We start from the raw sequence: 22,660 nt of genomic DNA, 5'->3' as shown, positions 1-22,660 counted from the left end.
CACTGTCAATGCAACATGCTTATTTGCCGTTCAATGCATGCATTGTTGCAGACTACACACAAGGAGCTGCTGTTTTTTTGGATCTTCCTTTGTCTGTTTAGTCACTATAGCAATATCAAATTAGTCTTCGGGTGTGGACTTGGAGATGCTGTCTATGAACAGAAGGAAAAGCTAAAGGTGTGTGTTACAGCAAGGAGCCACTGCGGAAACATTTCGTTCAATTGTGAGGGGAGTCGTGTTGGAGTTTGGTGAGGAGCACAGTAACGCTAATGAGCATCATCCTGTGCCACAGACCAACATTTGACCAGTACTGTCTATACTGTTTACCGTGAGAGGAGCGTAAAGTCTGTATTTATGGCAACTAAACATCACAGTACCCGGGTACGGTAGGCTGTGCCCAGACAGTAATGCGTGCACGCAACACTTTGTTTTATTAGCAAAACACATATCTGTTCTGGGTTGGCCAACTATATAGACAATAAGACTTGCTGCCTCTGCACTGTCAAATTGTCACGTACAGTTTAAATCATAGAGGGACAGCGACACATGTTTGCATTGAATGTTGCTTTTCAAGATTTCCATGACTGTGTTGCAGAGCTGTGTGGTTTGCATTCACACTGTTATCAACTGCTTTATCTGTGAGGCTTCAGTTAACAAGGGTATTCAGGGGGGGTAATGTGCTTTGTCTATGTTTAGGTAGATAACTTTGAAGCTCTTGTGATGCGCCACTGGTAAGTCGTGTTCGCACACACACACACATAAACACGCACAAACACACAATTACTGCTGCTGCACAGAGGGATTAGCAGGTAGTAGGCAACTAAATAGATTGTTCTATTATTTCAATTTTATGCATGGTTCTTATTGTTTGTTTTTGTAAAGTTAAACAATCATTTATCAACCCAACTGCCTAGAGTCCTTTTCCTGTTGCGTGGTATTGCTGCATACTGGGGAGCCCACCAAGTACAAGACTTAAAATGAAGCATAAATCACAATGGGAATTTCACCGTGCTACAATGTGGCCTAGCGGGGCTGTGCAACCACCGCCTGCCCCATCAAGTGCATCTGCGTGCTCTTCATCCTCTGTGACTGTGGGGACAGCAGTCACACATGCTTTTTCACGCTGAACTTCCACCCATTTACCCGTAAGCGGGAGTGTGATTGGCAGGTCGTCACTAGTTTTGGAAGTGGAAACAGATGGTATTGTTGAGCTGTCAGACATCTAGAGAACCACCATTGGATGAAGGCAACATTATATCCACGCCTGCACCTTCGTCACAGATTGGTTGTACTACCTGCAGTTAATAATTGCATTCAAGATATGGAAAGGAGTGTAGAATGCACATGTGTTGTACCTTGCTTGGCAGCAAAGGAACACTAACTTAGTATTCCAGACAATTTTAGGATGGCAGCTCTTTGGGCAAATTAAATAGCGTGGCAAAAGTGGGCAGGTGGGTACAGTGGCCGTGTTCTGTGGGTACCAGGACGGTAAAGGAAGCCTCACTTTCTATCCCTTCTAATGATGAAATGCAGCAAGGAATTCCCGGAGTTTGCTATAAAAATAGCGTAGCAAAAGGTGCATGAGGGTTTAATGTAGAGGTGCTGGAAAATGCTTGGCACCGGTGGGACACAAAATTATTAGAGCAGCCACGTTTTGGATGCCACTTATGTCCAGCACTGTTTGCTATAAAAATAGCGTAGCAAAATGTGCATGAGGGTTTAATGCAGAGGTGCTGGAAAATGCTTGGCACCAGTGGGACACAAAATTAGTATAGCAGCCACTGTTTGGATGCCATTTATGTCCAGCACTGTTTGAAATAAAAATAGCATGGCAAAAGTGAGCAGGTGGGTTCTCTGGGTCAGTGGACATGAAAAGAAGCCTCACTTTCTATCCCTCCTAATGGGGAAATGCAGCAAGGAATTCCCTGAGCTTAGGTACACAGACGCTGTCATCTGAAGCTGTATACAGCGTTTCCACGGACCTGACTGTCACCTATGGCTCTGAGCCCGAGAAAATGAGCCCTGAAAAGGGCTGAAATAAACCTCTGTCCCTAATCTGTAGAGCGCTGTGTGTATAGCGTATACAGCCGGAGCGGCGCCAGGAGCTGCGTGAGCGCTGACTGTCACCTACACGCAGAAAGCAGATAATGGCGCCGTGAGGGAAATGCCCGTATTTATAATGCAAGGACATGTGACATGGACAGCCTATGACACATACCCTTGCTTGTCTGGCAAAAAAGACCACTTAGCTGTGTGTGTGTGTCTGGGATTGGCTGACATGCTGGCCCGCCCCACTGCACGCGCGCTTAGGGAGAAAAAAAAAATGGCGATCGCCCTTATTCCAGCAGCACTGATCTAAACGCGCCGTGACTGCACACTATACGCTGAAATTAGATAATAGTGTGAATCACAGAGTGACTCACACTATTACCGTGAAAAGCCAGCTAGTAACTAGCTAGGCTTTTTGCTGATCTAACCGTTCTTGAACGTAACTCGAGCTATCGATTTTTTAGCATAAAGCTCGCGTTCGCGGTCGATTTCGAGCACCCCCAAAATCACTCGAACATGAAATTGGCGAAACTCGAACATCACTCAACTCTAATCTCCACCCCATTCAGGAAGGCGATCAAAGCCCCATTCCCTGGGTTTCTGAGCTACGTTGTTGGCATTGTTAGTAGTTCCAGCACTCAAATCCAGAGAAATCAGACAATTATCCTAAAAGTAGGGAGTAACTTGATATTTTGAGAATAACACTTTAATTCTACTCGATTCATAAAAGCAAAAAGTTAAAAACATGAAAACAAATTGGATTTAATAAATTCATATATATTGTGTTCCAAACACAATTGTGACCGCCTATATTACCAATCAACCTTGTGTCATTGTAGTCTTATCTTGTACAAAGTCAATATATATATATACACACACACACACATACACAGTACAGACCAAAAGTTTGGACATACCTTCTCATTCAAAGAGTTTTCTTTATTTTCATGGCTCTGAAAATTGTAGATGCACATTGACGGCATCAAAACTATGAATTAACACATGTGGAATGAAATATTTAACAAAAAATTGTGAAAAAACTGAAAATATGTCTTATATTCTAGGTTCTTCAAAGTAGCCACCTTTTGCTTTCATTACTGCTTTGCACACTCTTGGCATTCTCTTGGTGAGCTTCAAGAGGTAGTCACCGGAAATGGTTTTCACTTCACAGGTGTGCCCTGGCAGGTTTAATAAGTGGGATTTCTTGCCTTATAAATTGGGTTGGGACCATCAGTTGTGTTGTGCAAAAGTCTGGTGGATACACAGCTGATAGTCTTACTGAGTAGACTGTTAGAATTTGTATTATGGCAAGAAAAAAGCAGCTAAGTAAAGAAAAACGAGTGGCCATCATTACTTTAAGAAATTAAGGTCAGTCAGTCCGAAAAATTGGGAAAACTTTGAAAGTGTCCCCAAGTGCAGTGACAAAAACCATCAAACGCTACAAAGAAACTGGCTCACATGAGGACCGCCCCAGGAAAGGAAGACCAAGAGTCACTTCTGCTGCAGAGGATAAGTTTATCCGAGTCACCAGCCTCAGAAATTGCAGGTTAACAGCAGCTCAGATTAGAGACCAGGTCAATACCACACAGGGTTCTAGCAGCAGACACAACTATGGAACAACTGTTAAGAGGAGACTTTGTTCAGCAGGCCTTCATGGTAAAATAGCTGCTAGAAAATCACTGCTAAGGACAGGCAACAAGCAGAAGAGACTTGTTTGGGCGAAAGAACACAAGGAATGGACATTAGACCAGTGGAAATCTGTGCTTTGGTCTGATGAGTCCAAATTTGAGATCTTTGGATCCAACCAACGTGTCTTTGTGCGACGCAGAAAAGGTGAACAGATGGACTCTACATGCTTGGTTCCCACCATGAAGCATGGAGGAGGAGGTGTGATGGTGTTGGGGTGCTTTGCTGGTGACAATGTTGGGGATTTATTTAAAATTGAAGGTATACGGAACCAGCATGGATTCCACAGCATCTTGCAGCGGCATACTATGCCATCCGGTTTGTGCTTAGTTGGATCATCATTTATTTTTCAACAGGACAATGACCCCAAACACACCTCCAGGCTGTGTAAGGGCTATTTGACTAAGCAGGAGAATGATGGGGTGCTACGCCAGATGACCTGGCCTCCACAGTTACCAGACCTGAAACCCAATCAAGATGGTTTTGGGTGAGCTGGACCGCAGAGTGAAGGCAAAAGGGCCAACAAGTGCTAAGCATCTCTGGAAACTCCTTCAAGACTGTTGGAAGACCATTTCTGGTGACTACCTCTTGAAGCTCATCAAGAGAATGTCAAGAGTGTGCAAAGTAGTAATCAAAGCAAAAGGTGGCTGCTTTGAAGAACCTAGGATATAAAAGATATTTTATAATTAATTACAGTTAATTACAGTTGTTTCATACCACATGTGTTAATTCATAGTTTTGATGCCTTCAATGTGAATCTACAATTTTCAGAGTCATGAAAATAAAGAAAACTCTTTGAGTGAGAAGGTATGTCCACATTTTTTGTCTGTACACACACACACAGTACTGTCATCATTACATAATATTTTCTGGTTGATTAACGTTTGGTTTTAGGCATGACAACATACTTCTCAGCATGACTTTACCAAAGACAGTGTGATCCCTTTCCAGGGTGCTGCAGTTCCACCGATGGTGCCTGAATTGATGCTGGCACTCTCTGATCCACTCCTTAGCTCCCTCACCAATGGCTTGCATGATGTCCGGATGCTTCTGACAAAGTTGTCTCTGCTTGTTGACAAGACCTGGGATATTATCACATATTACTCTTGCTCCTAGTGCACCAATATACCTACAAGGAATAAAAAATTACAAATGTAAATGTCTATTTCTATTCCCCCTACCCCGACCTATGTGAATCATTGGTCCTCTCTGTAGAAACTCTAATTACAAATACTGAATTCTGATCCTCATTTATTAGGCAGACCGGCTACAAATAGCGACTCTTGATCTGTGTTACCTGGCAAATCTACTCTTTATATAACAATGAAGCCTTTGAATTCAATATAAACTGTGTAATACTCCATTTGCCCTGTGGTGGCGCTGTAGTATTGAGCAGATTACAGGTACAGCTGATCACTACTGGCTCAAAACGTGAAGCACAATTGCACCCATACAATTTCTTTGCAACTTGTCTCGTTGCTCTTCTTTTCCTCTAGATGTCTAGTTGTATGTGTACACTGCAGAGTATTTACTATAAACACTACACACAATTTATTTTTCAGTTGTAGGGCTATGCTATGCACATTTACCTTGCCTTACTATATACAGTAGTTGTAAATGAAATGGCATGATTAGTGCTAGATTTCCTTTAAGTGAAAATAACTGTCACCAGTGTTTCTTACCCCATCTGAGAGCAGCATGATGTAGAGGCAGAGACCCTGATTTCAATGATGTATTACTTATGGGGTTTCTTGCTCTAGTTTTGATCACTGTTTCATCTTCCAGTTCACAGAATGCGGAGCCCTGCATAACCCCGCCCACACCACTGATTGGCAGCTTTCTGTGTACACTGTGCATAGGCAAAAAGCTGCCAATCAGTGGTAGGGGTGTAGTTATACAGTGCTCCTGAATATGGATGACTACTAGCAGCAGATTTAGGCAATGTTCACATGTTGCCTTTTTGCAGCGATTTTTTTTATATAAGAATTTTTATGCAAACTAAAAGCTGCATTCTACAATTCCAGAAAAGCTATGAGATTTCAGAAACACACAATTGTTTTTTGTTTTCTGACTGAATTGTAAAACTGCTGCTTTTTTGACAACCGTAGGTTGTCAATTCTTTCAATGTTTTTGCAGCGTTTTTTTTCGCCATTGTAAGCAATGAGAAAGTGCAAAATCGCAACCATGCATTTTTGTTTCATGTCTTTTGCGTTTTTGTTGCGTTTTTACTGCATTTTTGTGAATGAAACTAGCTTTATTTAACATGTACTGTAGACAAATGACCCATACCTTGGGTGAAATAAATATTGAACGTGTCACAATTTTTCTAGTAAATGTGTTTCAAAAGTTGCTATTGACATGAATTTCTAACCAGTTGTCAGTAACAACCCATCCAATCGCCACAGGCAAAGAAATCAAACTATCAATGTCCATAAGTTAAGTTGTGTGATAATGAGAAATGACACATGGAAAAAGTAGTAAACACGCATACTGAAATTTAAATATTTCTTACAAAACCCTTTGTTGCTGATGAAAGCTTCAAGATGCCTCCTGAATAGAGAAACTAGTAGCATGCATGGCTCAGGTGTGATTTTAGCCGATTCTTCCAGACAAACACTTTTCAAATCCTGAAAGTTCCGTGGGCTCCTTTTATGAACTCAAAAGTTCAGCTTAAAGGCCGCTTTACACACAACATCGCTAACGAGATATCGCTGGCGTCATGGAATTCGTGACGCACATCTGGCCTCGTTAGCGACATAGTTGCGTGTGACACATACGAGCGACTGCTAACGATCCCAAATACTCACCAAATTGTTGATTGTTGACACGTCGTTCATTTTCAAAATATCGTTGCTCGTACTGGACGCAGGTTGTTCGTCGTTCCTGAGGCAGCACACATTGCTACGTGTGACACCCCGGGAACGACGATTCCTGCATCCTCCGGCAACGAGGTGGGAGTGATGTTTATGCGGCTGCTCTCCGCCCCTCCTCTTCTATTGGTGGCCCGATGTGTGACGTCGCTGTGACGCCGCACGAACCGCCCCCTTAGAAAAGAGGTTGTTCGCCGGCGACAGCGACGTCATTAGGAAGGTAAGTTCGTGTGACGCGCACTACCGATATTGTTCGCCACAGGCAGCGATTTGCCTGTGACGCACAAACGACGGAGCGGGTACGATCACTAGCGACATCGCTAGTGATGTTGCAGCGTGTAAAGCGGCCTTTAGTTCCTTCTTTCCTTGGCTGTATGTTTGTGGACATTATTTTGCTGAAATGTCTACCCTCGTTTCATCTTCATCATCCTTTTACATGGCAGCAAATTTTTATCAAGAATATCTCAGTAGATTTATCCATTCATCCTTCCTTCAGTTACATTAAGTTTGCCAGTGCTGTATGCTAAAAAACAGAACCACATCATATGGTGTTTTGGGAGTGATATGCAGTGCTTTTTATGGTATCCAAACAGTTCAATTTTGTTCTCATCTGACCAGACTCTTTTCTCCCAGTATTTCCAAGGCTTGTATAAATGTTGTTAAGCAAACGTTAAATGTTCTTGCATGTGTTTTTTTGTTCAGCAATGGAGTCTTGCGTTGTGAGCGTGTATACAGGCCATGGAGGTTGAATGCATAACTTATAGTTTTCTTTGAAACAATTGTACCTACTGATTCCAGGTCTTTCTGTAGCGCCCCACATGTGAATTTTGGCTTTTGGACAACTCTTCTGATAATTCTTTTCACTCCTTTGTCTGAAATCTTGCTGTGAGCACCAGGTTGTGGCTCGTTTATGGTGATCAGATGTTCTTTCCACATATGGCCCCAACAGTGCTCACTGGAACTGTCAGTAGTTTAGAAAGTGTTCTGTATCCAGTGCCATCAGTATGTTTTGTAAGAATAAGGTTGCAATGGTCTTGAGACAGCTTATTGGTTATACCCATCCTGAGTCGTTTCTTGTGTGGCACTTGGGTAAGACACCTTTTTATTGGCCATCAGCTGAATTAGCTGATATTATTTTTTCACTAAGTGGCAGGATTGATTTCTAATTACTGATAGATTTCAGCAAGTGACATGACTTTCATGGCTTTTTGTACTTCTTTCTTCATGTGTTCAATTCTTTTTAACCTGTGGCATTTCTCATTATTACACATCATTTATGGACATCTTTAGTTTCATTTCTTTGCCTGTGTGAATTATATTCCCAATAAATTCATCTCAATTGCATCTTTAGATATATAATTACTTAGAAAATTGGTGATGTGTTCAATACTTATTTAACCTGCTGTATAACCTGCAGCAAAAATGCTGCAAAAAAAAACCAAACAAACAGTAAAAACACAGTGAAAACACAGAAAAAGCAGAAAGGATGCAGCAAAACTTGCTTTTTGTAAAGAGTTTCGAGCACGTTTTGCCTGCAGAAAAAAAGCAGAAAAAAAGCAATGTGTGAACACACAGCCTTAGGCTATGTGCGCACGTTGCGTTTTTTTCCCGCGTTTCCGCAGCATTTTGAGCGGCAGCGTTTTTGCGCTAAAAAGCATGCGTTTTTGTTTTCCAGCAAAGTCTATGGGAAAAGATGAAATCCTGTCTGCACTTTGCTTTTTCTTCTGCAGCGTTTAATTTGCATATTTTGGGTCAAAAACCATGCTGAAAAAGAAGCAGCATGTCAGTTGTTTTTGCCATTTCTGCAGCGTTTCCCTAACATTGGAGTCAATGAGAAATGTCAAAACGCATGTTGGATTGAATAATCTGCGTTTTAGAAGCGTTTCACATGCTTTTTACCTACGTTTTCACAAGCAAAAATGCAGTTGTATGAGGGAAATAACCAAGGCAGAAACGTCATTACCTACATCACTTCCTTTTACCTATAAATACTGAGATGTGTATGTTTTTGTGCCTGCTACTATTGAGATTTCTCAATTTCAACATACTTTGAGATACTTGTGTATAAAATGGCTTGGTTCCAAAGAATGAAAATAGATGTTGCCAAATTAATTTCTATGGTAAGTTAATGAATATTTCACATATTTTTATCAATTAATCTTTCTTTATATGTTAGAACTGTATTGAAAAGTTAAAAGAACCTATACTTAATTTTCCTTAAAAAAATGATAAATGTATAAAATCCTCCTAAAAATATATATATTAATATTTTAATTTAAAAATAAAATACTTATTTGTATTTTTGCAATCTGCTATGATGTATTGTGGACTACTTTGCAAGACATTTTTAAAAATGATAATGGTTATAAATCTATAATAATTGTATTAAATATTTAATATATCAATTTAAATTTAACCAAACAGGTTGAATCCATGCCATGCCTATGGGATCCTACATGCCCAGATTATATGCAGAAAACAAAGAGGATGGACTGTTGGGGAACAATTTGTGCAGAACGTTTTCCACAATGGCATGAGGCTGATGCAGCCTTACAACATAGAATTGGTATAATGTATAAATTTGTATTTTATATTATATTATTATCAAATATGTTAGAACATAAATTTATAGTGTAAAATTATTTTTTATTATTTTTAAATTGTAATAGAGCTTGACGTGCGCAAGAGATGGCGATCTGTAAAGGACCGATTTAATAAAATAAGGAATGAGGGCATGAAAAGTGGGAGTTCACCCAAGAAACCTAATTTTATTTATTATGATGATCTGACATTTTTATGCACAAGTCGCAAAAACAGAGAGTAAGTATTCATGTAACTGTATGTTTGCATTGTTTTATTAAAATAATGTTATCATCAAAATTGTGTGACAGTTTTTATTTTTTGTTTTTTGATCAATGCGATGTTTTTTTTTCAGAACTTCAGGGAATTTAACATCCCTAGAAACACCTGTTGGTGATGGTGAAGGCCATGAGAGCCTTCATCAACAAGACCTGGATGGGCCATCTGGCAGTATTAAACACATTACCTCAGAAAATGAAGGGGATATTAAAAAATGTCAGTGTACCTGAAAAATCACCACCTAGGTCAACAAACAATAACTCGGGACCATCAAAATATATAAAGCCAAAAAATAAAAAAAAAATCCCAAAACTATACAATTAGCGGAAGAAGTAATATGTAATGAAACTTTAAAATTATTAAATACAACTGCACATGAAGATGACATAGATCATTTTGGAACTAGTATTGCTGGTCGAATTTGCAAAATTAAAGATTTAAAAAAAAAAAAAATACATGCATGACAGCCATATGTGTCATGTGGGAGGAAGAGGGTAGTTTCCCTGCATCCGGCTCTATAATATCAAAAATTGAACAGATGTTTTCAGATCTAAAAAACCCACCAACTGAAAAGACTACTGAAAATATGGGCACAAACCCAATGTACATACCTAAACAATATTCTGTTAATCAAATTCCCTTTAATCCAAATTTGCAACAACAATATTTTCAACAACCCATAACAACTCATAAACCCCAGAATTCCCAAATAAATATTCAGCCTCCTGTAAATTTAAATTTGAGGGCAAGTGACCAACCTCATGGCTATTTCAGTAGTCAATTATTTTCTGATCAGTAATTTAATTTTTTTTTTTTTTGTTAATTTTTGATTATGACCTAATTATGTCAAAATTTTGCATATAAATTTTGTTAGCTTAAAAACATGTGTCATTGTGGTAATAAACTGCTTTATGACTGTAAAAAAGCCAAACAAATAAATAAAATATGTTTTTGTTGATAAATATATGTTTTTTTACTTTTATTTAGCGTATTATAAAGTGTTTTAATGAATTTACCTTGATGACTTAGTAGTTCTCATTGTTTCAGGAAATGACTTCATAACACATTAACATAAACTAGACAGGAAAGGCAGACATCTTTGTTTTTGAATCTTTTAACTTTATTTTAGAGCCCAATAGCATGACAAACGCATATGCTTTTTTTGGGAACAAAAACGCATGTAAAAAGCGCTGAAAACGCACTTAAAACGCGGAAAAAACGCATGCGTTTTTAGCGCTGAAAAATGGCCAAAAGCCATTTGGTCAAAAACCAAGGGAAGGAAAAAGTGCAGAATAAACTGCAGGTACTCCGACGCAACGTGCGCACATAGCCTTACTAGCCTTTTGGTGATTATCTGCTGATAAAACTGTGATTATATCAAAGATACAATTTGCAGCCCAATAAAAGACACATTGCTTATATCAGGGTCTCTGCCTCTACATTATCCTGCTTTCAGATCAGGCGCCAGAAACTTGCTAACATGGTTAGTCTGGTGCATGCTGAATTGTAACCAAACAAAATAGTCACTCTCCTGGTCATAAAAATCCAATTTCAGTCATTAGGGGTACTTCACACATAGCGAGATCGCTACCGAAATCGCTGCTACGTCACGGTTTTGGTGACGCAACAGTGAGCTCATTAGCGATCTCGCTGTGTGTGACACTGAGCAGCGATCTGGCCCCTGCTGTGAGATCGTTGCTCATTACACAAAGCCCTGGTTCGTTTTCTTCAAAGGCGCTCTCCCGCTGTGACACACAGATCGCTGTGTGTGACAGCGAGAGAGCGACGAAATGAAGCGAGCAGGGAGCAGGAGCCGGCATCTGGCAGCTGCGGTAAGCTGTAACCAAGATAAACATCGGGTAATCAAGGGAAGCCCTTTCCCTGGTTACCCGATATTTACCTTCGTTACCAGGCTCCGCCGCTCTCGCTGCCAGTGCCGGCTCCCTGCTCTCTGCACATGTAGCTGCAGTACACATCGGGTTAATTAACCCGATGTGTACTGTAGCTAGGAGAGCAAGGAGCCAGCGCTAAGCAGTGTGCGCGGCTCCCTGCTCTCTGCACATGTAGCGACGTTATGATCGCTGCTGCGTCGCTGTGTTTGACAGCTAAGCAGCGATCATAACAACGACTTACAAGGTCGCTGTTACGTCACAGAAAATGTTGATGTAACAGCAACGTCGTTGTCGCTGTCGCTATGTGTGAACCCAGCGTTACTCTAAGAAGCTTTTACTTTGATAGTCATTGAAAGAAATGTAGTGATAACAACCACTGCAAGCTTCACGTAGGCTACTTAAAGGTAAGTGAATTATACAAATCTTTGTGCAGGTTAATACCATATATTAAATGAGGAACAAACCAGGAACAGGCTTGTTCTACCTGGGTCATTACAGCATCATTTTGGGCTCTCATTAACATAAGTCCACCCTTAGTGACTTCACCTGCCTATAGGAAAGCACCGTAAATACTGAATCAAATCTCTCAGACGTGTAAGCACTTGGGGTTATAAAAGTGTTTTTTTAGGACATTAGTGGAGGTTTGCACTTAGCTGGGGTTAAACTTATTTTTTCGTGGAGGCATACATTAAACAATATCTCTAATTATTACACCAAAATATCCCAATAATAATGAAACTAATATAAAAGGAGTTTTTATTAATGGTAAGTATTTATTAAAACCATACATGAAATTTGACATACAATTAAAACCTACATAAAACCCAAAGGCAGGGACAACAGGCTATGCAACCCAGCATGGACATGGGGTATACTATTGATATATATACATATATATGGGGAACAGTTAGAGTGTAACTTAAATGAAACAGTAATGCGGTCATTAATACGGTCACAATTTGAAATGTCAATAGTAAAATACTATAACCGCAAAATCAACTGCCCCCTTAGATCGAAATAGCAAACCTGTAGCCATGGTGGATTGCACAACCAGCCTCCCTGCCTCTCACTCCAACGCACGTTTCACACCGCTGCTTCCTCAGGGAGTGGTAGGGAGGCAGGCGGTGAACCCACTTTATATGTCCGGTGCACATGTGTATCTTGATTAATGCTCCCGTACCTAATTACAGAGCGCCGCCGGAAAGCACCCGGACCGGAAGCCAGCGACACGTCACCATCGGTCGCGTCATCGGGCATGCGCATGGGCACGCGATGACGCGAGCGAGAGCAAGCGGGTCGAATAGCAACCCCCAGGAAAACAACTCGACGGCGCTCAGCACAGGATCAATCACATGATCGCACCAACCGGACATAGAATACCGAAGGGACTAAAAAACATAAGAAATTTCAATACAATCTTTATTAACACATTTTGTTCATATACTATATTACTAAAACCATGATTCATATCATTATATACTGTATATTATATACCACATACCATACATATCAAAAATTTGATATGTATGGTATGTGGTATATAATATACAGTATATGGTATTTAATTATACGTGTGCCCCTTTTCACTTTATGGCTATAGTATATAATGATATGAATCATGGTTTTAGTAATATAGTATATGAACAAAATGTGTTAATAAAGATTGTATTGAAATTTCTTATGTTTTTTAGTCCCTTCGGTATTCTATGTCCGGTTGGTGCGATCATGTGATTGATCCTGTGCTGAGCGCCGTCGAGTTGTTTTCCTGGGGGTTGCTATGCGACCCGCTTGCTCTTGCTCGCGTCATCGCGTGCCCATGCGCATGCCCGATGACGCGACCGATGGTGACGTGTCGCTGGCTTCCGGTCCGGGTGCTTTCCGGCGGTGCTCTGTAATTAGGTACGGGAGCATTAAGCAAGATACACATGTGCACCGGACATATAAAGTGGGTCCACCGCCTGCCTCCCTACCACTCCCTGAGGAAGCAGCGGTGTGAAACGTGCGTTGGAGTGAGAGGCAGGGAGGCTGGTTGTGCGATCCACCATGGCTACAGGTTTGCTATTTACGATCTAATGGGGCAGTTGATTTTGCGGTTATAGTATTTTACTATTGACAGGTCAAATTGTGACCGTATTAATGACCGAATTACTGTTTCATTTAAGTTACACTCTAACTGTTCCCCATATATATGTATATATATCAATATTATACCCCATGTCCATGCTGGGTTGCATAGCCTGTTGTCCCTGCCTTTGGGTTTTATGTAGGTTTTAATTGTATGTCAAATTTCATGTATGGTTTTAATAAATACTTACCATTAATAAAAACTCATTTTATATTGGTTTCATTATTATTGGGATATTTTGGTGTAATAATTGCTGGTTGTATATCCTGATAGGATTAATGATTGATAATATAATCCGGTTAAAACTTCTTAAATTGGGTATATAATATCTCTAATTACACTGGTCAACACAAAAAAATCATCACCAAAGGTAATATGTCTGCTTTATGGAGTTTGCTATGCTGATTCCAAAACTATGCTTAGTTTTGCTCTATCACATAAAGTTTTTGAAATAGAAGTATTTTTGTTATTTATGCATTTTCAATGTATTGTGGGCCGCTCAAGTGATATGGTCAAGTTGTTCAAATAGTCTTCGTGACGTGTTGAATTTGAGGAAAGTGGCTGTGCCATTTGCTGTTCCCATGATTTGGAGAGAACCCAAAAATCATAGTGATGACTGCTACTTTTGTTTTGTCAAACTGAAGGGTTTTTCTTCAAGAACAAACATAAGATTAATTATCCTGAACTTGAATCTGCGATTAGGCCAGTTCCACGTTATGGTATCTTGCCAGTTCCTGTACCACCATTGTTTGGATTGGATGAAAATTAAGAATAGGAAGACTATGGAGCTGAAGCTACTGGCAAAGACATGGAGACCTCAAATCAAGATGAATATGTACCTGATGGAGCAGCCGAGCAGCCAGAATGCTTTACTCAACATTAATTGAATGAACTCATCAGAGACCTTTCATTGTCAAAAGATAAAGCTGAACTTCATTCATCTAGGTTGAAACAGAAGAATCTTCTTCATGATGATGTGAAAGTGTGTTATTACCGAAACAAAAGTAACAATTTAACACATTTTTTCACAGTTGATGGACCAATGGTGTACTGTAAGAATGTGAATGGCCTCTTTGAAGAACTGAATCAAGAGTATTTTGTTGCAGATTGGGGATTGTTTATTGACTTATCCCAGAGAACTTTGAAAGCAGTGTTGCTTCACAATGAAAATATGAACCCATCAATCCCTATTGCTCGCTCATATCATCTAAAGGTAAGTTATGAAAATCTGTCAGTTGTTTTGGATGCTATACAATATAAGCATCATCAATGGAATATCTGTGGAGATCTGAAAGTGATTGGTCTGCTAATGGGAATGCAAGGAGGTTTCACTAAATATTGTTGCTTCTTGTGTTTTTGGGACAGTAGAAAAACAGTAGAGCATTATGTTCATCGTGATTGGGACAGAGAAACATCTCTCCTCCAGGTAGAGACAATTTTCAGCATAATCCTTTAGTTGCTCCATCAAAAATCTTTCTTCCTCTGCTACATACAAAGTTGGGATTGATTAAAACCTTTGTGAAAGCCATGATAAAGACAAATTCACAAGGGTTCCAGTCAGGGCAAATGCCAGATGGGCTGGTGCCTGCAGTGGACCGCTGGCTCACTCACTCCAAGGATGCACATGCAGCTCTGATAGAATCAGAGGCTGGCTGGACCAGCATTGATTTTCATTTGGGGCAAGTCCTCCAGCAGCTATTTAAGACTGCAGGGCTGCCGCCTCCTTAAGTTGCAGTCCACCTGCACTGTGCCTTTTTAAGACTGCAGCTGCTGATGTCACTACGCAGCTTGCAAGCTGGGACAGGGGAAGATGGCATCTGATGTATGCTTCAAGTCATGCCGATGGGTTGCTCACAGAGAGCTGCCCTCTCACTTCCTGCACTGATCTATGTGATCGGCGCAGAGCAGGGGAGGAAATGTACTGGACCAAAATGGAGGCTGAGGTGAAGGACCTGTCAGGTCATCTGACTAATCATATGCCTGATCACATGACCGGTGAAGTAGCAGGTCCTGTTGTGCAGCCTCCAAGCAGGTCCCAGTGGCTCCTCTCCTGCTCTGCACCGATCAGGAACTGCAAGATGTGGTAATGTATAGTGGTTGTAACTGAGCATGTAGCCTGTCTGTCTCTGTCTGTCTCTCCCATTCCCTGTCAGTCTGTCTCATTCCCTTTCAGTCTGTCTCATTCCCTTTCAGTCTCTCTCATTCCCTGTCTGGCTCTCTCATTCCCTGTCTGGCTCTCTCATTCCCTGTCTGACTCTCTCATTCCCTATCTGTCTGTCTCTCTCATTCCCTTTCTGTCTCTCTCATTCCCTTTCAGTCTCTCTCATTCCCTGTCTGTCTCTCTCATTCCTTGTCAGTCTGTCTCTCTCATTCCCTGTCAGTCTCTCTCTCATTCCCTGTCTGTTTCTCTCATTCCCTGTCTGTTTCTCTCATTCCCTGTCTGTTTCTCTCATTCCCTGTCTGTTTCTTTCATTCCCTGTCTGTCTCTCTAATTCCCTGTCTGTCTCTGTCTCTGTACAACATGAGTATAGACATTATTATTATTTTACAAGGGAGGTAACCTTATTTGAAAAAGGCATTGTCCATGTAGTGCATAACACCTATAACTTGCCCAGTCCAGTGATTTTTTTTGAGCATTCTCACCACATTTATATTCTTTTTAAAACTGCTACTCACTACTCAGACAATCTTTTCTGAATCCCTGTTTTCACCCCCCCAGGAAAAATAACACCATTTCAGTGGTGCTAGCTCTGCCTCTCCCAGGGCTCACATGACATTTTTATGTTTCACAATCCCTGCGATCAATCAGCACTGGCTTCATTCTTCCCTCCTACAGATGTAATTGACATCGGAAGGAAATGAGAGAGCAGCCACTCTTACTTCCACTGGATGTATTGACTTTTCCAACAGGAGATAGAGTGAAGCCAGCGCTGATTTTCCACAGGGATTGTGTGACATAATGTCATGTGAGCCCCGGGAGAGGCAGAGCTGACACCACTGAAACGGTGCCAGCACAAAAAATGAGTATAGGTGTTATTATTTTCCTTAGGTGGAGGGGGACCATAGGGCTTCAGAAGGGGTGTCCAAGTAGTGGGTTACCTTTTTAATGGTTGCTAACTAACTGCAGTGTATCCATGTTCAGCAGAATTGTCCCGTGTAAAATGCCAGCAACAGTCAGTATATTTTAATCTTGATCCTTTAAAGTAAACAAATATATGATAATGTCAAGGTAAAATAAAATGCCTTATCGCTCCGTCCATACCCCTATAACTGTAAGCCAGTGGCTCCCGAGAGGTTGTAAGTTCACCAGCTTCATTGATGTACTGTGCATGCCCTGGGCAGGAACAGTGACACCGTTCTCAGCCAGCCCAAGAGTTGTAAAGAGCTGAAGGTGACGTTGCTCTAACATCAGATAGGGCCATAATTGTAATAAAAGAGCAGAGTGTAGAAGAAATAGGTGGCCCTCACCCCAATCCATAAAAGTCCTTTATTTTGTTTGCTTAAAAACCATAGATGCAGGAGAATGCGGGTAGCGCTGCTTCGTTCTCCTGCATCCATGATTTTTAAGCAAACAAAATAAAGGACTTTAATGGATCGGGTGAGGGCCACCTATTTCTTCTACATTCGGCTCTGCTACGTATGTCGTCTATTTGAAGGTTTAGCTCCACTTTCTCCATGTGACCAGTACTCATTGTACTCCTTTTTTGTCCTATGATGAGTATGCTTGATTAATGTTGCCAGATCTCTTTGACTGGTTGTTTGTGGTCATAATTGTAAGAAAGACCCCCATCTAGGCAAGTGCATGCCCAAATTTTCAGTTTATTCTTTTTTACAAACGTTTAAAATAAGCAATAAATATTGTTCAACTTCACAATTGTGTCCCACTTGTTGTTGATTCTTCACCCTAACATTAAAATTTGTATCTTTATTTTTAAAGCCTGAAATGTGGGAAAAGGTTAAAAAATTCAAGGGGGGGGGCAGAATACTTTCGCAAGGCACTGTATATCCATGTTTCTATGAAATTCTTCTGAAATGTATTAAATGAACAGACATTAGTTAAAATAAATGGAACTTGAGATAGACCACTGACTTGTTAAACCCAATGGTTTTCATTTTCTATTCTTATCCATTTTTTTATTACATTTTTGACTAATGACTATGAAACTATAAGAAAACACAGATATGAATGAATATTTATGAGCACTGTCCAGAAGATTTTCATAAGAATTTATTTGGAGCTGAAGTGGGATTTTCCATATCTGTCCTCAACCCTTGGCCAAGCTTCTTAGCTATCTAGGAAGAAATAACTATTCTCTGTGAGCTCCACGTGTCATGGATATGGTGCAGCCAGGCGCTTCAGAGTTCTACACATGCAGAGCGGAGGAGAGCTGGAAAAGCTACTATTACCCACACTTCATTCCCAGCATAACTTTGCTGATTTTACACTTAAGAAAAACGTCTTGCTGAACGTTATCTGAGAGTATCTGTTAATACTTACTACATGGTTAAAGGGAAACTGTCAGGTGGAAAAACGCTATTAACCTGCAGATATGGGGTTAATCTGCAGGATACTTGCGTTCTGACCCTGCCCGGCACCTGCACATGAACCCCACTGCCTGCAGGAAATGAACTTTATTCCTCCTGGCAGCATTTGCGTTTCAGTTCCAGTGGTGGTGCTGCCACAGGTTCAGCAACCGCTTTATGTATGGAGAGCGCCCCCTGCACTGACAAACAGCTGCTCTGCATTAGAGGACAGGAAGCTGTCAGTCAGTGAAGGGGGCATGGATACAGCCAGCGCTCCCCATACACAGAGCAGTGACTGAAACCAGAATGCTGCAGGGAGGATTAAAGTTTATTTCCTCCCAGCAGCAGGGTTTAATGTGCAGATTTAGAATCCTATTAACCAGCAGATTATCCCCATATCTGCAGGTTAATAGTGTTTTTTCACGTGATAGGTTCCCTTTAAGGGCTCATGCGCACGTAACTACTGAATATTCTGCAGCGATTTGATAGCACATGTGCGCTTCAAATTGCTGCAGAAACACTGCATAATGGATGCAGTTTTTGTGTAGAAAAAAAAACGATTTCATGCGCTATGGCTGCTGCCCCCACCATAGACAGAGTGGGAGCTGCATCCAGAGCGCACAAATAATTGACATGCTCATTTTATGAACGCACAGATTTGGGTAAATATTTTAGCACCCAAATCACTGCGTTCATAAAAGCAACGTGCGCACGTCTCATGCACAATCTACATAGATTGTGCTGGGGACACAGGACGCATGCATTTACGCTGCAGTGCAATATGCAGCGTAAATGCATATAATTACGCAACTTGCGCATGAGCCCTAAGTGTTTGTGTGTGTGCATTAGGGCTCATCCATATAAAACAGCAGCGTGATGTTCAATATTTGATCGGATACTACATGGACAGCTCACTGACCCTGTTATTCAAAAGGGCTGTTCAGATGATAGTGAGAAAAAAAATAAATCACAATTTTGAGAAAAAAAAATCAATTTTGAAACAAATCAAACCAGGCATGTCATTCGAAGCAGGGATCACCAAGCTAAAGGTTGCTTTACACGAGACGACGGATCGTGCGATGCATCGTCGGGTCACGGTTTTCGTGACGCACATCCGGCATCATACACGACCTCGTCTCGTGTGAAACCTCTGAGTGACGCAGTATCGCTCACAAATCGTGAGTCATGTACTCGTTGCTCAGTTTCATAATATCGTTTATTTTTACTTGTGCCGGTTGTTCATAGGTCCCGTGGCAGTACACGTCGCTCCGTGTGAACCACGGGAGCGATGAACTCTGCTTACCTGCGTCCCACGGCTTCCGCCGGCTATGCGGAAGAAAGAAGGTGGGAGAGATATTTACATCCTGCTCACCTCCGCCCCTCCGCTTCTATTGGCCGGCGGCTGTGTGACGTCACTGTGACGCCGAATGTCCCTCCCCATTCAGGAAGTGGACGTTCGCTGACCACAGCGAGGTCGCTCAGCACGTAAGTACGTGTGACGGGGGTTTTACGACTTTGTGCAACATGGGCAGCAATTTGCCCGTGACGCACAAACGACGGGGGGCGGGTACGATCGATCGTGAAATCGCACGATCGGTCGTCCCGTGTAAAGCAGGCTTAAGACTTGCCTACTTTGGACACATCATAAGAAAAGGGCAATCACTGTAGAAGGACATCATGGTCAGAAAAATTGAAGGAACAAGGTGAAGAAGAAGACATATAACCTAATGGCTTGATACTATCAAGAATGTGGTGGGGAAGACCCTGGTGGACCTATCTAGGCTTCCACAAGATCGATCTTCCTACAGAGCGTTCATCCAACAAGTTGCTATGGCTCAAGATTGAGCTAAAGACTGTTTAATAATACTATTGTTATCTTAGGGTGGCTTTACACGCTACGAGATCGCTACAGCGATCTCGTTGGGGTCACGGATTTTGTGACGCACATTCGGCCGCTGTTGCGATCTCGTTGTGTGTGACTCCTAGGAGTGATTTTGGATCATTGCAAAAACGTCCAAAGTCGCTCCTCGTTGACATGGGGGTCCTCTCCCAATTATCGCTGCTGTTGCGTGGGCGAAGTTGATCGTCGTCCCTGCAGCAGCACACATCGCGTGTGATGCCACAGGAACCAGGAACCTCTCCTTACCTGCCACATGCCAGCAATGAGGAAGGAAGAAGGTGGGCGGGATGTTCGTCCCGCTCATCTCCGCCCTCCACTTTGATTTGGCAGCCGCTTAGTGACGTCGCTGTGACACCGAGCGAACCGCCCCCTTAGAAAGGAGGCGGTTCGTCGGTCACAGCGACGTCGCTGAGCAGGTAAGTACGTGTGACGCTGCCGTAGCGATAATGTTCGCTATGGCAGCGAACTTCACATATCGGCATAACGATAGGGGCGGGTGCCATCACGCTCGTCATCGCTAGCATCGGCTAGCGATGTCGCAGCGTGAAAAGCCCGCTTAAGTCTCTTCCTTACGGTTTCTTTTTTTTCCCCTTTTTTTCTTTTTTGTTCCCCCTCCTTTTTTTCTTCCCTTTCTCCCTCCCCCCTCCTCTTTTTCATCCTTTTTTACTTTCTCCCCTCTTTTCCTTCATGGTCACTTTGGATGTGTTTTTAGTTGATTATTTTTATCTTTTTCACATACACGATTTTTAATATATGTTTCTTTAAAATTTCTCTCTTTAGATAAATCCCCATCATTCTATTTATTTATTTATCGAGAACTGTACAGTATGCTGCTTTCGATTTTCCTGCATATAAAGGCACTGATTGCATCTGAAGACCTCATTGAGCTTGTGGACATGAAAATGCATTATGTCCCTGGATGAATTGCCTGTTTCAACCTTATTTATCAATTATTGTATTATTATGTATTTACTGTCAGCACTTCTGTTTTGTACAATTGCCTTTACCTGAAGTCCCCTCTGCATTGTATTCTTGCACCCTGCTGTTTGTGCGCGCGCGCGCACACTCGCCCTCCCTCCGCCCTCTGTCTGCGGCGTCCTTAGGGTCTCTGCGCGTGCGCAGTCGTCATGGTATCACCATGCCGCCCGCGCGTGCGTGGAGCGCCCGGACCGCCGAATCTGTGGTGCGGGGTGGTGGCGGTGTCCGTGTGCACATGCGCCACTCTAAACAGCAGGCTGATGCATGCCTGTGTGATGTGATGACTACCCAGGTGGCCTGTATTATTCAATCAGGCGGTTGATTTATAGCAGCCCACAGCACATCTCGGTACTACGGTCTTTTTCTTCCCCTGATGAAGTTGGTGGTTACCTCACTCATGTCAAACGTATGTAGGGTGTTTCTAGGTTCCAGGATCCAATACTAGCTGACTACAGTGCCTGTGTTTTCCTGATATTAGACTTTGCTGGTATGTGTAAATTATCTTGAGGTCCCTATGCATTATTAGCCCTTTAGCTCTTTAATAAACATCCAGTTATTGTTTACCTCTACCTGCACAGGCACGTTTATGTGCACTTTTTATGCACCTCGCGTCCATTTTTTGTACTCTAATGTTTACATGGGAAGAGTTCAGAAATCAATATTTTGTGGAATAACCATGATTTTTAATCACAGCTTTCATGCGTCTTGGCATGCTTTCCACCAGTCTTTCACTCTGCTTTTGGGTGACCTTATGCCACTCCTGGTGCAAAAATGTAAGCAGTTCTTCTTTGTTTGATGGCTTGTGATTATCCATCTTCCTCTTGATTACATTCCAGAGGTTTTCAATGGGGTTCAGGTCTGGAGATTGGGCTGGCCATGACAGGGTTTTGATGTGGTGGATCTTCATCCACATATTGATTGACCTAGCTGTGTGGCATGGCGCATTGTCATGCTGGACAAAACAGTCATCAGAGTTGGGGAACATTGCCTCAGCAGAAGAAAGCAACTGTTTTCCAGGATAACCTTGTATGCAGCTTGATTCATACGTCCTTCCCAAAGTTTAATCTGCCCTATTCCTGCCCAATTTATAGAGTAAGGTAATCTTCTTTGATGAGTCAAATTTGCAAACAAGTGGTTGTCTAATGATCAGACAGAGACCTGGAAAGGCGTATAAGCCACAGTGTCTTGCACCCACTGTGAAATTTGGTGGAGGAGCAGTGATGATCTGATGATGCTTCAGCAAGGCTGGAATTGGGCAGATTAAATTTTGCGAAGGATGTATGAATCAAGCCGCATACAAGGTTATCCTGGAAAAACAGTTGCTTCCTTCTGCTCAGGCAATGTTCCCCAACTCTGATGACTGGTTTTTCAAGCAGGACAATGTGCTACGCCCTCACACAGTGCCTCCTAAATACAGCTTGAGTCCACAAAGCTCCTATATACAGTATGAAAACACACAACACCCCCTATATATAGTATGAGCCCATAAAGCACAGTATCATTTCACACACAGCACCTCCTATATACAACATGAGACCCCAAAGCTCCTATATACAGTATAAGCACCCCCTGTATACAGTATGAGCCTACAAAGCTCCTATCTAGAGTATGAGCACTCACATGTACCCCTATATATAGTATGAGCTCACACAATCCTCCTGTATGCAGTGTAAACCCCCATATAGCCCCTATATATAGTATGAGCCCCCACATAGCTGCTATATACAGTATGAGCCCACATACAGCACTTGCTATATACAGTCTACATACAGTATGA

General features: G+C 41.8%; 1 protein-coding gene across 2 annotated transcripts in view; it reads right to left on the bottom strand.

Annotated features, from left to right (window-relative positions):
- The window catches only part of WNT2B (Wnt family member 2B), a 251,662-nt gene that overhangs the window by 72,155 nt on the left and 156,847 nt on the right, over nt 1-22,660 (bottom strand). Inside the window, exon 2 of one of the 2 annotated variants that reach the window (XM_075333613.1) lies at nt 4,644-4,864. In XM_075333613.1, the coding sequence (XP_075189728.1) occupies nt 4,644-4,864 (221 nt within the window). The remainder of the gene's footprint in view (nt 1-4,643; nt 4,865-22,660) is intronic. The other variant, XM_075333614.1, reaches the window with a different exon arrangement.

The sequence above is a fragment of the Anomaloglossus baeobatrachus genome, chromosome 2, assembly GCF_048569485.1.
Source record: "Anomaloglossus baeobatrachus isolate aAnoBae1 chromosome 2, aAnoBae1.hap1, whole genome shotgun sequence".
Lineage (NCBI taxonomy): Eukaryota > Metazoa > Chordata > Amphibia > Anura > Aromobatidae > Anomaloglossus > Anomaloglossus baeobatrachus.
Note: the sequence above shows the minus strand (reverse complement) of the source record. Positions and strands in the feature narration are given on the sequence as shown.